The 17484-nt window shown below is 30.4% G+C and overlaps 1 protein-coding gene across 2 annotated transcripts in view; it reads left to right on the forward strand.

Moving 5' to 3' along the window:
• Positions 1–17272, forward strand: part of LOC129224060 (uncharacterized) — a 39287-nt gene extending 22015 nt beyond the window's left edge. For both annotated transcript variants that reach the window (XM_054858459.1, XM_054858460.1), the window contains 5 exons: positions 6923–6996; positions 14336–14442; positions 16569–16654; positions 16742–16833; positions 17031–17272. In XM_054858459.1, the coding sequence (XP_054714434.1) occupies positions 6923–6996; positions 14336–14442; positions 16569–16654; positions 16742–16833; positions 17031–17209 (538 nt within the window). In that variant the 3' untranslated portion in view covers positions 17210–17272. The remainder of the gene's footprint in view (positions 1–6922; positions 6997–14335; positions 14443–16568; positions 16655–16741; positions 16834–17030) is intronic.
• The last annotated feature ends 212 nt before the right edge of the window (positions 17273–17484 follow it).

Consider the following 17484-nt stretch of genomic DNA (forward strand, 5'->3'; position numbering starts at 1 on the left):
AGAATAAATGGGACTAAATATTTTTTAAATTTGCATATGTCCTTTTTTCTAACTGCTAACATTAAATGAAAATTTGTGATAGAATTTTTATCCATTAATCGTAAATTCTTACAAGAAAAAGGTTCTTATAAACCCCAAAACAAGTAAATGCAATATTTTTGAAATTTCTGCTTAATTTATGTGTTTAAATTTCATTTTTAGCATCAAATCTATATACTGTTCAGAAAGCTCATGTGCTTTAATAAAAAAAGAAGGGAAATATGTCTACTGTTTTTGTATTTAAAGTTTTTATACTGATTTGAAATTGAACCTCACAACAGTGAAACTGATGACACAGACTTACCACCTATTTTTTTTTAGTTGGTAAATTCTCAAATTTGAGTAAAATCTGCATTTATTGCAAATATTTTTTTTTCTCCTCGTGATAAATAGAATGTAAAGAATCCAACTCCTTTTTAACTCACTATAACGGGGTTTTGGAATTTGCATTCCTTCAACAGTTTTTGTTTGGTGTTTTTTATTTTAATATCTTTTTATGCTGTATCCAGAACATGACTGATAAGGACCTTAAAAGTCCGTACTGAAATTGGGATGATAAGTAAAAATTTTGAAAGTATTTTATACGCTATAATAATGCATAATCATGCTAAGAAAATAACCCATCACTACTAATTAATTCGAGAAATTTTTCCTTCAAATTTTAAGTGTATGAATAGCCCTATTGTCGCTTGTAAAACTGCAAAACATGCTCATCGCTTGTTAAATTGTAAACCTATAAAGATGCTCCATCTAGAGTGGGTTGTAATTTAGTCAACATGTTGTTTCTGTTATAAAATGAGATTTTTTTTTTCAGTATTTAAAGTTAATTATCATTGATAAACAACTGATGATCTTTATTGTGAAACTTGATTGCTGGAGAAAATTTTGCATCCAGCATTTTTCATTATAACTAAATATGAATTGCTAATGTTAATAAGACTGCAGTTTTTCTTTGTTTAAATGTTGGTACTAGAATCAAAATATATTGCTCAAAGGGCGTGAGCATGGGATATCCGTTAACATTGTATGTTTTACTGTGATAATTTGAAAAAAAAAAAAAAATCATGAAAATTCTCCATTCATGGCAGTACCAATCTTGCCTCTTGGCAAAACTTTTAGAGCAATGATTCATTTTGCATTTCTGATCTTTATAAAAACAAAACACACACACAATTAAATATTACAAACCATTGTATTTTTGCAAGTTAGTCCTAGAGTAGATGAAGTGACCCTGTTAATATAACATCTGGGACACTCATATCTTCTCTATAATATGAATATTTGTGTAAGATATTATAAGCATTAGCAAAAGTGTAAACATTTATAATTGTTATTTTTCTGTAGTCAAATCATAAAATCATTGTATTTTTTTTATTTATTTATTGAATTATTTTTTTGTTACTATATAGTTAATGACGAATTTAGTGTTATAGAATGTTACAGGAAATAGAAATTCAAACTTTTTCCCCAAAATAGTTAACTTTAATTGCTTCAAATGCATTATCATACCCTGGATAAAGCTTGAAATCAGTAATATGTAACAAGAATAATCTTTACATAATAAATTTTTTCTTATCTATCCAGTGAACAGAACATGTAACGAAACTTCAAATTTGACATCATGCAGGGTTACATATTTCGGAAAATATATTTTCTTATTGACACATTTTGATGTATACGTGTAATGTTTCATTCAAAAGAGATTTTTTTTTTTAATACTATTATTATCCTGTTTTTCAAACCTTGCTCAGATGTGCCCTTGGCTTGTTCACTTGTTCTCCCTATAGGGGCTCATGTGAGCTACTGAAGACAGTTTTTCGAAATTTCATAAATTAAAAATATATATTTTTTAATCTCAAAAAATTCCATGATGTAAAGAAAAGACTATTCAATCTTGGGGACACTTTAATTCTGAGACATTGATGAAACTTTTTGAAAAATTAAAATACATAATAAACATGTCCCCCCCCCCCAACCCCTGCCCTTATTTGTTTATATACATATTTATCTTAGACCGGTTGTTGCAGCATTTCTGCAGAAAAACAACGGAGGTTCAACAAAACTTATCAGCAGTTCGCTAAAATGTTTTTGCAAAGGAAAGCTGACTCGAAATATAATTTATTTGCCATATTTTCAGTTGTAAATTTGTAATGTTGCACAAGTTGCCCTTTTTTTGTTTGATTCGGAAAAATACATGAAATATAATTATGGAATCAATATCTTTTTTATATCGTGAACCACAATCATTTAAGTTATGCATAGAATTGTATTTTTGAAAATTAAAACACAAAAACTAAGAAAAATGAGTGAGAAAAAAAGTCATGTAAAAGAAATAAATATTTGGCAAACTATTTACTGAAGAACAAAAGAGTCTCTGAAAATTGTATTATTTTTTCATCAGTTATAAAACTTTAAATGATTATTAAAGTATTTGTTTTATGCATAAGTGTGTATTGAGGTAATTTTTATCCTCTGCTGCGTTTCCCCCTCCCCCGTCAACTTTACGCATTTAAGTAATATTTTCAGTACTATTCAAAAGTGAAAAAAAAAAAAAGGATATATATTTGTTTGTAAAAGAAAAGAGGAAAATTACTAGGAAGGTTACAGCAGGGGTGCCCCTCTAAGGGTAAGGGCACAACCCCTTCAAAGCAAGAGCCCTCCCACCAAATGAGAAAAATACCCCTCAAAACAATCTCTCCCCCTAAAAATTTTAATGGCGAAGTCTGCACCATGCCCCTCAACCCCGCCCCCCCAGGTAGGCATCCCTGGTTACAGACAGTCTTTAATAATGTTAAACTTTGATGCCCAGTGAAAAATCTTTAAAAATCCAAATGCTCTGTAGTGGGTCGTGGTATACTTACTATTTCTTCTTACCTCTTCTAGATGTCTTCCAGAAAGAGAAAAAGACAATTGGGTGCCTTCTATAGGAAGGAGAAGAATCGAAGAATAGAAGAAATCTCCAAACAGGCGGGAACATTGGAAAAATATTTCCGACATCCAGAAAAAACGGAGCCTGAACAATGATTTGAATCAAGATGCTGCGTTCGATTCTTCTCAACCATCCACATCTACCTGTTCTGTCACATTTGCTGAAGGCGGTGAAACAGTAATAAGAACAGCTTCAGCATCATCTATCAGTCCCATTTCCAGTGAAACTGAATGTGAAGATGAGAGCGAAGACGAAGAGGGTTTTGCTCCAAGAGCACTAGATGACCCAGGAACTTATTGAAAAATGATATTGATTTTTTCGTAGAACATGGTCTGAAACAAGTTGAAAATTTTAAATTCCGAGTCGATGAGAATGGCAGAAAATTTAGCACTTCTTATTTTACAAAAACTTTAGTGAATATGGAGAAAATAAATCGCGCTTGGCTATGCTATTCCATAAAACTAAATTGCATTTTTTGTTTTGCATGCAAATTGTTTACTAACGATTGTTCAACGCAACTGCTAGGTACTGGCTTTTCTAATTGGAGCCATTGTTTGGAATATCTGAATAAGCACAAAAATACTCTAAAACATGTAAATTCTATACGATCATGGTGCGAATTAAAGATGAGGCTGGCAAACAATTGTACTGTTGACGCGGAACTGCAAAATATTTATAATAGAGGGAAAATGCAATGGTGCGCCATTATTGAAAGAGTGAGTGCTGTCGTACAATTTTTAGCCGGTCAAAATTTGGCATTCAGAGGAACTAGCGAAAAGTTGTATGATAGAGGTAATGGTAATTTATTTATTGGCTGTGGAGATGTTGGCTAAATTCGATCCCATTATTTCATAACACCTTAATAACGTCAGTAAATGCAAAGATAAAAAAACACGTATTCCACACTACTTAGGGCAGCATTTTCAAAATGAAATAATTCATATTTTAGCCGAATCTATTCGTAATAAGATAACGAGCATTAATATTACGCTATAATTCTCGACTCCACACGAGATATTAGTCACACAGAACAAATAACGTTTGTAATTAGATGTGTGAATATTACTTATGGTAAGGTAGATATTTTAGAATTTTTTCTAGGATTCTTTCCAGTAACTCATAATACTGGAGAAAATATGTGTAATTTTCTATTAGAGAAGCTACTGCCAAGTCTGCAGCTTGAAGTTAAAGACGTATGGGGACAGGGCTATGACAATGGATCGAATATGAAAGGAAAACATATGGGGCTTCAGAAATTGAATCTCGATATCAAGCCTAGAGCATTATATGTCCCATGTTTTGCTCACACATTGAATCTCGTCGTCAGTGATGCTGCCAGCTCCAGTGGTGAAATTTCTAGGTTTTTTAATTTAGTACAAGAGTTATATAATTACTATTCTTCTTCCCCATATCGATGGGATTTACTAAAAAAACAATTGAAAAATCTAACTTTCAAACCGCTAAGTGAAACAAGGTATAAAAGTCGTATCAATGCTATTAAACCTCTAAAACAAGACCTAAAAAGCGTTATTGCCGCATTGAATGCCTTAATTGAAGATACTTCCAGAGATGCAAAGACGAAAATTGGGGACGGTATCAATACTTGAAAGTCTTGAAACATTTAAATTTTTGTGTTCAGTTTTAATTTGGCATGATTTGTTATCAAAAATTGATGTTTTGAGTAAAATGCTTCAAAACCCTAAATTAAATATCGCAGAATGCATTGAAAACTTAGATAATCTGAAAAAATATTTAGTCTCTCTAAGATCTGACAATAATTTTAAAATATTTGTCGATTCAGCAACAACACTTGCTAGAGATTTAGATATTGATCCCGAGTTTCCTACCTTGAAGTTCAGGAAAAAGGCCCATTTATTTGAATACGAGGGCAGTGATGAACCAATTTCAAATCCCATCCAGCAATTCAAGACTGCTTTTTATTTTGAAATTCTGGATCATACGATCACATCGGTAAATGACAGGTTTGTCTTATTATCTGAGTGTTATTCAGCGTTCTACTTTTTGTATGAATTCAACATTTCCAATGATGATCTCAGGAAAACCTGCATGGACCTAGATATAAAATTACAGGTACAGGAGGATGGAAATATTGTTAAAGACATAGACGGCATACAACTCTTTAATGAAATAACATGATTTAAAGATATTTTTCCAGGTAGAAAGCAGCCAACTGATATATTGGAAATTATAATAAAAAATGATCTCATTCCCTGTTTCCCAAATTTAGCTTTGGCAAAAAGAATTTTTTTAACTTTACCTGTTTCTGTAGCTTCGGGTGAAAGAAGCTTCAGTAAATTGAATATCTAAAAACTACTTGAGAAATAGTATGACACAAGAAAGGCTTTCAGATTTGGCCATTATCTCAATTGAATCCGAAATCTCAGAAAAAATTGACTTCACTGAAATTATTGAAAAATTTGCATCCCAGAAAGCCAGAAAAGTTATTTTGTAAATAATTAATAGGTCGTCTTTGCAAAAAGACTGTTTTATGTATTTTTTGATTCACAAGATTTATGCCTTATCACTTTTTACAAAGAAAATTGCTTTATATCTTCTAAGTATAGGTAAATACTGTTGTTTAGCTTTTTGGAATTATAAAATATCTATTTTAATTTCAAATTTAATATTTTTGTTTGTTTATTACTTTGCTGAATTATTTTGTCGCCATTATAACCTATTAAGTGGTCAACAAATAAAGTTTTGTTCTTTAAATTTTGTGTGCATTTTTATTTATGTTTTACTTCTTAATCTGATACAGGTATCTGGGGATAAATGTCAACATTATTTTCATCAAAATACGAAAAAATATCTAGCGGCAGCAAACCCGTCGATTCGAATTCTTCGAGGGAAAAGGAGAAAACGGTGCACAGTCAATTCAAAGGAAAATAACCGAAACCACGCCTACTTATATGTAAAAACATTAATTTTTTTAATCCGGTGGGTTGGGGGGGAATAATCCCCCCTCCAAATGACGATACTGGAGGCGGCACATTTGGTTTTCACACACGGGCAGCGGACACCCTAGGATCGGCTCTGGTAATTTTTATACAGTAGAATACCTTTATAATGCCGACCTATATAACGCAATTCCCTATAAACCGCACAACTTTTCAGACATACACTATAGGTTTTGAAGTCTAAAAAATCCCTCTGTTTTGCTTTGCAATCATAAAAATTAATAGGAAAATTAAATTTTGAAAGTTTTTCATCTTCCCATCTTAATTCAAAGCTTTTAAATGAAAATTAATACTCACAGTGAACAGAAAATACTAGATAGCTCTTGAAAATGCAGCTGTTATGCAAACCATGAAGCTAGCAGAAGTGCAGGATAATTCACTTGTGAAACATATTTATTTGTGAATGACTAAATGTAATATTAGTACTTTAATACTCATTGCAGATAAAACTCATTCTGAAGTGCTAATATATAGCTATATTCTGAATATTAGTGGCAAAATTTGAAATGCTCCATATAACGCAAAATCCTGTATAACACAAAAGCTCTGGTTCGAAGGTATGCGTTATAAAGGTCCTCTACTGTAATTGCCTTTTCTAGAGTTCGTTTCTCTTACTTTTTTTGTGTTCTGTCTTTGGAAATACAAAAAATAAATAAAAAAATAAAATAAAATAATAATATTAATTTAAAAAAAACAAACAAAGATAATACAGTTGATGCTCGAATCTATAATCCTCTAACATAGAAATTATATCTTACTCCAATTTTAATTTTGGTAAAGAAAGTATACATGAATTGTTCAGAGGCAATGGTTTTGCCCTTTGTTTGTGTAGTTTTTGTAATATAGTGCTGCATGTATTAGTTTTTAAAGTATTACTACAGTCTATGTTGGTTTTAAAATTACTCCTTTTTTCTTAATTACACTAAGTAATAGTAATTTCTTTAACATTCTTTTCTTGTTTTTTCTCCTTATTTAGATTCAAGATAGAGCTCACAATTATGTTATTAAACGAAACACAGCTCAAACTAGATGCTGTGATAACAAATACAGGTGAAGTATTTTATTACTTCTGCTACTTCTTTTGAACTGTGGGATATATGTACGTAAAATCCTGAAAGTAACACCTCTATTTTCAAAACAAAACTTATTCATTTTTGGAGGAGGATTATAATCGAGATTTTTTTGTAAAATTAGCCAAAATAATTGTTTTTAGTAGTATTAATTGTAGAGTACAGAAAAGAAATAATAAGTAAATAACAGTTAATATTAATGAAGAGTGAGAAATTAATTAATTAAATCTTTTCATAATTTTCTTGTAATAAATTGCATGTGGGTGCCTTTTTTTTTGAAAGAAAGGATTTTCACTTGAAGTAGGCAAAAGACCTATAATTTCTTGCTTAAAAATTCATCATGTGCTGAATGTACTAAGGTTACAGTAAAAGAAGCAAAATCTTAATGTTCTTGTTTCAAAATGAAAATAGATGTGAAAATCATAATCATGACCGCAAATTCATTACGAAAATCGTAATTTCGAAAACTGCACTTTACAAATTTTGCGAATGTAAAAACACACAAATCTCTTGCTCGATTTAGTAAAATATACATTTCTGATGATCCTTTCATTCAAGTACTTCATTTCTGCTCTAAAAAGGGTTATTTTTAAATGTTGCGCTACTTTTTAAGCAATGCGTTTCAAAATGGCGTCGTGCTTTCAAAATGGTATCGGGTTGAAGATTGTTTATTTTCACAAGTCAGAACAAAAATGCTCCTTCCAAAATGAATAAAGAGCAGTACAATTGCATGCATTTCTTTTGTGATACATATGAACGAAAAAAAAAGGAAAAAAAAGGCGCCCTTGCATGAAAAGGAGGCTAGACATTTTCTAAGGAATACACCGTGGAGATCTTTTTTTTTTTGGTTAAATCATTGTGTTTTCTTTTTCTTTTAGAAAAGAAAACCTGCACATGGAGGGGGAAACTAAACCTCTGGTAAAGGCTTTCTAAGTAAAGCAGAAAATGTTATCTTTTTTTTTTTTTGGAGGGAGTGGCAAATGAAGATGATCTGAAAATTTTTAGGTGGAGGGGGGAGGTAAATTCGGGATTATAAAATGATTAACCCTCTTCACGAAAAAGGGGGGGGGGGCTATAATCGATAGGGGGTTACTTTCAGGATTTATTACTGACACACTTTGTTGCAGAGTTTATGTGTTTGATTACATATCCGACTAACTGTGCCTGCTCGACGATGATATGTGTTAATAGTTCATTATAGTAAGAAAAATTTTTGAAAACAAAAAGTATCCAAATAAAAAATTGAACGGAGCTGCTGGTCATGTGTTGAATCGCCCTGTTAAAAATGTATTACTTTTCTAACTATAGGTTTGCTCTTAAAATCTGAAAGTATTTGACATATTTTACATTAAATAATAAAAAGGGCTGAGTTTCTTATCGTCACTAGGCAACAGGCTTAATAGTTATTTCAGTTCTCTCTCAACAGTGGGATAAAATGCATAAGTTCATTTCTCAGATATAAGTGTTTTCATTAAAACCTCGAAAAAATCAAATCGGAAGCAGCATTTTCCGATATTAGATTAGTGAAGGGGCTAAATTTCTTATTTTCGTTTGGCAACTGGTGAAATATTTACTTCAGTTCTTGCTTAACAATTTGCAATATTACATATAAATCATTATTCAGACATTAATGTTTTTAATTAATTCTTGTGAAATGCTTTGAATTTTGAGGATAAAAAATTTTTATGGTCACTCTTCTACACGAAAGGAACGTTTTGTAAAAATTTCAAGTATATCCATCGATTACTTCTCGAGTTTTACGATAGTAAACAAACAAACAGTGCATTTCTATAAGATTAAAACAATCCCTCCAATCATAACATAAGGTTCCAAAATCCCTCATAATTAGAAGAATTTACACACTGCCACACATTCAGATCTCATCAGATTCAAATTCCATCATTTGGCAAGGCAAGGGTGTATTTAAAGGGGAAAGGCACCAAAGGGGCCGGACCCCTTTTTACGTAAGTAAACTATTCAAGCACTCATTAATATTTTGAAACTTAAATTTGAAAAGTTCTAATATTTTGATTGGGTTCCTCCCGAAATAAATTCCTACACATCCCCCCTCTGGCTATGGTGTTTTGTGCTCTACAGCTTGATCCAGCAAGGGCATTGGTAACATGAACCCAGTTTTTAAGGAAATTGAATAAATGGTAGCCAGAGTGCAGTAAATACATATCTGTTAAGTAAAGTAAAACCAATGATAATTTTTGAAATTTCTCATATGCTGATGCACTGAACCACGGCTAATTGAATTATGTCACTAATAGAAATAAAAACAGTCTGCAAAAAAAAAACGAAAAATTTCGGGAAAAAAAAAGTTTTTCCGTAGCGGTTTATTTCTGATTTGGAAAAATTGAATTTTTTGAACTTTTCAGGAAGTTTTAACTGACATTTTAGCAAGAACTGATAAAATTAGTAGATCTCATACTTAAATTCTGATGCTATTTCGTTCTCCCTCCCACCCCCTCCTTGTATGTTAAAATACTGTCTAACTTTGATAATGCAAGTTGTTCTATGATAATAAAATTTGCATTTGTAGATCAAAAAACATTTAATACTTTTTGCACAGAAAATGAAATGTTTTCCATAAAATTATCTCAATAATATCAGTTATATATTTATTTATTTATTAGAGTGTCCTAAAAAAATGAAAGTCAGTTTTTCAAGTCGCACATCCTCTTATATTTTTCCTTTTAGATCAAAACAACTAAAAAAAAAAAAAATTATAATTTAAACAATTTATTATTTTCTTCAAAAAATTGATTTTTAAGCACTTTTATTATACTTGGCCTGATTGTCACAGAGAAATCTGAGGCCTAGTTTTGCTTATATCTCTGCAACTAGACCATTTAGAGACTTCAGGATTTCACTAAATGATTTGCTTAATCTTAAGATACAACTTAGTGCTGAAAAATTCAAATTCTGAAATAAAATTATTTTTTCGGTTAGGATGGAAAATAGCAAATTTCATGTAATTTCTCCATTAAATGTTCAAATTTAAAAAAAATTGTTACAAATTTTGTTGCCTTGCAACAGTAATGTTAAAAGCAATCATATTGAAAATCTTGAATCAAGGCTTCTCTGAAGCAATGATGAAATTAGCAAGCACAAATCCTACAAAGGAACAAGGATTAAATTTTAGTGCCAACTGCTTAAAGTTTTAGACAGGTATATAGTTTTTTTCCCTTTAAGTACCGAGCATTTATATGAAAAAATAAGGTGAAGTTTTGTTATGGTAAAATTAATCTATTTCTGAAATACATTTACACTAAAAAGAATAAAATAACAGATTTTTTTTTTAAATACTAAACCTTTTTCATTATGCACTCAAAAGGACAAAATAACTTTTCTGGGTCAGAAAGGACAATTCCTGTAGTTTTCGAAAATTCCAAAAAAAATGACACCACAAACGAAGAAAAGTGCGGTTCTAGTCATTTCAAACCAAACTTTCCCAATAAGAAAAATATGTATGTTTGAACACTCAAAGTTATGATTGAAAGCTAAATAATAATGATGAGAGAGAGAGAGAGAGAGTAATTCTCTTCATGACTTGAGTTGCACTTTTTTTTGTTTGTGGTGTCATTTTCTTGGAATTTTTGAAAACGACTGGAATGCTTAAATTGTCCTTTCTAACCCAGAAAGATTATTTTGTCCTTTTGAGTGCGTTATGAAAAGTGCTTAGTATTTTTTAAAAAACTCTATTATTTTCAATTTACTTTTTAAAAAATTACACATACATTCAAAAAATAAAATATAAAGTTCAAAAATTATTAGCGAACACATTTTCCTATTAACATTTGTAAATGAATAATATATATATATATATATTTAAAATTAAAAATTTAACTTAAAATTGAAAAGATCCATATTTTGAGTACATGTTGGAGACTTAAATATTGCAAGAGAGCAAAAATTGCGATTTAATGCTATTATCGACTCTATTGTTTATATTTTTTGTCTTGATAACTTCTTAAAATTTACCTTACATTTTAAAAAAATATATAGAGAAATTAAATACATTTTTTGAAGAAAATTACAAATTTTAGGCCCTTTGGATACATATTTTTGTGGTACATGTGCAGCTAGAAGCAGCATTTTATAAACGTGAAGTTTCAAACTTCCAAAAAAAAATTTTTTTTTTTTGATTTGGTCTAGTATACAGTGTTGGTTCACACTTTCAGGCGCATGTCGGCACGAGTTGCCATTGTTCTGATTGTATGAAACTTTTTTTAAATTTTTGTTTTGGATCAAAAAGGAAAAATATAAAAGGGTGTGTAACTTCAAAAACCAACTTTCGTTTTTTTTTTTTTTTTTTGGGGGGGGGGGAGGGGCAGACACCCTAATATCTATTTTATTACTAACTTTTACATTCCATTGAACAAAACTCAATTAACTTTTACATAACACAGAACAAAACTTAAACTTGAATAAAAAGTTTTGGGAAAATTAGAATTTAATTGTTATAAATTTACAAAGCAGTAAATTAAACACCACTTTAAAAAAAATTCTGCATACTCTGCAATGCTAAGAACCGGGACCACCGTGACAAAGCGCGCGCTCCACTCGTCGCCGCGCGTTCTTTCTACCCGGGCCCGGAACACAGTTGAGTGAGTCACGCTAAGCGATCGAACGTTTTGCTTCGTTCGCTGACAATATACTCGATTGCAAGCTTTTTTTCATTGAAAGAGCAAATTAAATTTTCTCAAAATGTGTTTACCCATGAATTGTTTTCCACAGATTAAAGTAAAAAGAAAAAAAATAACAACAAATAATTTTGAAGCAAAATATTTTCTCAACAAAAAGTAAAACGGTGAAAATCTTCAAAATAAATTTTCTTGAAAACGTTGCTAAAAGCCTGATCATCCAAAAAAAAAAAAGATGTTTCAACAGAAACAAATTATTAATTGCATATCATACATGACAATACTATGAAAATGTGTTTACCAATAAATAGACAAGGTATTATTTTTATTGTTATCATTATTATCTTGTAATTTAAAAATCAATATACATTCCATCAAACGTTTAAAATAATATCGATACGTTTTCGAGCCTTTTAGTGGTAACTCTTAATTTCATTAAAAATATGTAATATAAAATTAAAAAAAGAAATAAAGAAAGGTTGAAAATGATGTCATTTTTTGATAGGTCTTAAGATAAAAATATTTCTGTGTACAATTATTTTGCACTGAAAACATATCCCAACTAAGCAAGATTGAGTTGAATGGTTTTTCAAGAATATATATACTAAAGCATATTTATAAATTCAATAGATAGGTCAAATTTACAGTTAAGACTTCCTTTTGAAAGACACATGAAAGGTTCTCATATCTCTTTCTCTATCACACAGTACTTATCAGAACAATTATTATTGTAAAATAACCACCATTAGTTCAAAAAGTAAAAATAGTAGGTTAAAAAGAGAAAAACATAGAAAACGTTATATACTCATGCATATAACCAAAATAAATAAATTAAATAATTGAATATTTTACTAAGGAAATAAGAGAAAAATTTAGCACTTTAAATTCATTCTCCTATAATTTAAACCAAATGTGCAGCTAAAGTTTAAAAAAATATTTTTTTCTAAATATTCATTAAACATTGCTAATCAATTGCAGATGCACCGAATATTCAGTTGATATTTGGATTGGTATTACATTTTTACTTCCAAAATACCAATTCAATATTTTAAACTTATGAAATTACTTTTATTCACTTGTTTATCCATTCTAGAAAGATGGCATTTTAGAAAGTAATTAACATTAAAGTTATTGATGTAAAACTGAAAGATATTTGATGTTGTAGGTATAGCACTAGATTGTAAATTGAAGACACTAACTTGCGATATGCTGTCTGAGATTCTGCAATCGAATTCTTAACTTTCCTTTTAAATCGTTGCACAGATTTTTTAACTTAATAAAAACAATGATAATCTGAACGTTTTTACTAATCTTTAATGCAAGAGCAAAGCTGAATTTAAAAGATCGGAAGGATTCCTTTAAAAAAGCAATAGAGAGACTAACAACAAATTCAACCTGTAAGAAGTGTGAAACAACTGTCTTACGCAAACATTAAAACATAACCTTAATAAAGGTTACTAAATCATTTGAAGTAACATTTTAGATCACTTACCTTTATTTCAGTTAATCACTAATTCATTGCTTACAGAAAGGTGAAAGGTCAAACATTTTCAGTAACGGTCGTTGGAAAACGTAAAGCAAAACATAGGATTGTTGATTTGAATCTCAATCGCTTAGACTGTAGCGCCACCTAGGTTTTTCTTAGTTGTTCCAGGCCCGGAAGGACCGAAGAAAGCGCGCATTTTTGTCACGGTGGTCCCGTAAGAACAGAAGTGGAATCTGCAGTTGAGCACAAACTGAGATAGTGCATTTTAAAGTTTGGCTCTTCCATATATTTGATTCTGATGTCTTTTTTATTTTCAGAATTTTTCTTAAAAAATAGTTTTCAATAAAATGGCCCTAAAACATTTCATTTACTAAGCACAATGCGAAACAGAGAACAACTTGGTTACAATATCTCAATTTTGTTCAAAAGTGCAGGATGACTACTTTTACTACTGTGCTTACCACGACTGGATAGTTAACTGAAACTCCAGTGTGAGTTTTGGATCAGCTTTAAAAACTATTACACAGTTTTGGTTTGGTGTTACTGTCAAAAAGATAAAGAAAAACCAATTTAGTTTTGATTTGGACTTAGACTGGATTGGAAAAAATCAAAACTCAAAAGCTTTCATTTTCAGACAATAAAGTTACATTGCAAGGGAGGGAAATCATACTTATTTTTTCTTTCTAACAATATCAATCATGTTTGAATGCCAATGATTGCTATTATTATTTCAAGTTTCTAAGGCATTCTAAAATAGAAAACCTAATTGTTATGAGTAGACACACCTTGCGCAATATTATTAGTTGAACCAACGATTTGACTTATTTCTCATGTTTTACCAAGAAAGCTCTCGGTTATAAAACAAAAAGGCTATCTTTTTGTAATAAAACTTACCTTCATGTGGATTTCTGTCAAGCAGAAAAAGAAGATGCCTGGAGTGCATATGTTTTTTAATGATTAACCCTTTTCTGTTCCCAGAAAAATTAAGAAACCCTATTTTTATTCATAAAAAGTCATATTTTCCATTTTTTCCGATTTTTCCAGAAAACCCCCAAAGAAAAAACGGTTTTTTAAACCATTTCAAAATTTCTGGAAATTTTACATCTCTAGTCACTAACAAATTATTGTAACTATGCCAAAAGATCGCTAAAATTCCTTTGTTTTATTATTATTTTTCTTTTCAGGAAGTGAAAAGTTCTCATTTTCATGCTCATTTTATTCATATTTTATTGTCTCAGATGTCTTAGATGATAAAATTTCTGGTTTAAATGGTTGCACATACATTCATAAGGTAATTTTTTGGTTCACATTTTTTTTTTTTAATTTGTAGAAATCAGATGCTTTGATTAGTAAAGCTATTTTTTAAACTATAGGGCTAACACACCCTGTTCACTGTTGCTTGCCAGCCCCCTGAACTGCTTATTTAACTTCTTTTGGATCACTTCAAAAATCTGAATGGCAGCTGTGAATCACAAATTAAATATTAATGTAAGCAATATCTATTCACATGGAAAACTTCAAAAAATCAGAAGCTACTTTCTCTTTTACTAGATGGCAAAAATATGATTTTATGAATGGGGATATTTTGGTGATTGGAATTTTGCCAAGATCAATAAGTTTTGGACAATAATTGTTTTATTCTGTCAATATCATCCTGGCCGAAATATACAAACTCTGTATTTGACATAAAAAAAAAATTGTCAACAATATGGAAATTGCTAAGGATCCCAGTAGTTGAAATCTAGAATGTGGTTTTAATATAGTCCTTAATATTAAAATTTTTATTCATGTGTACTTTACATATTTATATAGCATACTGAAAAATTTGAGGAATGTTCAGTAGAAAAATTTAAAAAAGTTGCTGAGCTTTTCATTGCTTCTAGTAAAAACGATATGTGATCTACAGGATGGTTAAATCATCAGTTAGAAAGAAACAGATTAAAAACGCATTATGAGCTCCCTTTGGATCAAAAAGCACCCCTTCCCCGGGTTTCAAAATAACTTGTACCAACTTGCTTCTGAGCATTGCAAAACTGCAGTTTTGTATATTCATGGTCCCAGTAATATAATTATGCTCTTTAGTTTGAAGCTGGAACCGAGTTGAGCCTAAGATTTTCCGTTAAAATCGAAATCCACAAAGTTTGTGAACTTGATTTTTAACGTCTTGTAACTTTTTTTCCTTTGGAGATAGAAGCTCAGTTTTTCGACCATAGGTTGAGTTAGATCCGGAGTAAAAAAAAGCCGTTCTTTTCATTGGTGTCAATAAGAAAACTGTAGGAGAGTTCCTTTGCTTTTTACTGATAGATTTAGTGAAGAAAGTAGTGCCTAAATTGTAGCTAAGCCTAAAAAAGTTCGAGCTAAAAATGCAAATAACTCCCACCATATTTAAGTTAGAGCATTGAAACAAATTGCGAAAAACGCGGAAAATTCTACCCTTTCCTATGATATATAATATTAATATGTGCAAGTAATTTTTCACCCCTTTAATAGCAGGGTATAAAACTGGTCAGCAAAAGTCAGTACAAGTCGGTAATCTTCATCTTGGTCAGTATTTGTCAGTTTTTTCAAAATTTAGTCAGTAAAGTCAGTATTTTTTTACAAATTCGCCCACGAATTCATTTTAAGAAAAATATCGGCAGTGGTATTTTATGTTTTTCTTATTAACTTTTTTGTTACGCCAAAGCTTGTTAAGTTTTTAAATTTTAGTCAGTATTTGGTCAGTATTTAGTCAGTATTGGTCAGTATTTTATAAATTTTGGTCAGTAAAGTCATTATTTTTGACTTTCCAAACAGTTTTACCCCCTGAATAGACAATAATAGGCAATTTATGCGAAATTAGAGCTTAAAAAATTAATTACAAAAATACTAATTTGAATTTTAAAGAAATAAAATCCCAGGTGCACACCCCCCGGGGCTCGAAGTAATTTTGTACAAAATTTCAAGACTGTAGATGCTATGGGTTCTCCTGGATGCACGACCGCCACAGACTTCCTTCCAGAATTTCTTTGAAACCTTACTTTTATTTACTAAAAAGAGATCATTTCATGTTTAAAAAAATTGTATTAACATATTATTATTGTTACAAAATGATGACTGAAGTAATATTTTCCTCATTTAGTTTTTTTTATTTTGAATAAATGTGTACATATATACAATATTGCATAATGCAGCAACGTTGCAGAGCACAATTGCCTTTATCTAGTGGAGAAATTGGGCATCAAAATTTTCGTGGCAACAGCATCACACTGATGGTGGTGCTATGTAAAAGGGCGGTTGCTATGCTGGGGAATCGCACAAGGTCGGCAAAAGGCTCTATTGCAGCCCCATTAGAAAAAAAAATCTTCATAAACCAATTAAAATTAATAAAATAATAATAAAGAAAGACATTTTTTGAGAATTTTAATTTTGTTAATACAGGAGGAAGGTGGTAACGATCTGGAAAAGACCAGGGAGCAGTGTCTGGAAACCAATAAAAAGATAAAACTTTCTGAGCTTTCTCATAGGTATGTTTTTGAAATTAAAAAGAAAATAGATAAAAAAAATAGAAAGATTTAGTTTTTTAAATATTTATATATACTTTTTCTTTTCAGAATTTATATAAACACACCCTCCGGTCAAAAGATTGAAAAACTCCCATCAAATCGTACTGTTAAACTAGAAAAATTTAACCTTCCTGATATAGGTACATTTTTATTGTATATTTCATGTGTTTGAAAACCTTATTTAATTAATCTTTTAGGAGCAGTTTAATGTTAAACTTCTATAAAATAAATCATCTCGATGATTTTAGCTTGAATATTGTCTGATTAGGTGCCATTCGAAAATTTAATACTGAAATCTTTTTTTTTTTTGTAATCAATTTTTTTTTTATTTTTACAGTTTTGTATAACCCTTATGGAGAAGGATTAAGTGGACTTGATGGAGATGAGATTGAAACAGGCTATAATGATTGTGAAAAGGAGAATACAATTTGCATTGAAGCAGGAACTGTTGATGGATCAGTTGCCTTAGAACCAAACAAATCTTATGCTGCACATTTAATACTAACTGTTGAATGAGTGTGATATTTTATGTTTCATTTTTTATCTGTCATATCATTATCTCATCATGTTTTTTTTATTATAAATAAATACTCTAAACTTTTGTTTACTTAAATTTCATTTATTTTGTTAGTTTAATGCGTGTGTTTGCATGTCAAAATGTATGCCTTTATGCACTTTCAAATTTTCACTCTTTTGTTTCATCAATTATTTTCATCAACATAAGAGTAAAAGGGAGGATGTTTAAAAGCTTTACTCCAGGAAATTTTACAAATGTGTACAATTAGTGTTTT

The sequence above is a fragment of the Uloborus diversus genome, chromosome 6 (assembly GCF_026930045.1).
Source record: "Uloborus diversus isolate 005 chromosome 6, Udiv.v.3.1, whole genome shotgun sequence".
NCBI classification, from domain to species: Eukaryota; Metazoa; Arthropoda; class Arachnida; order Araneae; family Uloboridae; genus Uloborus; species Uloborus diversus.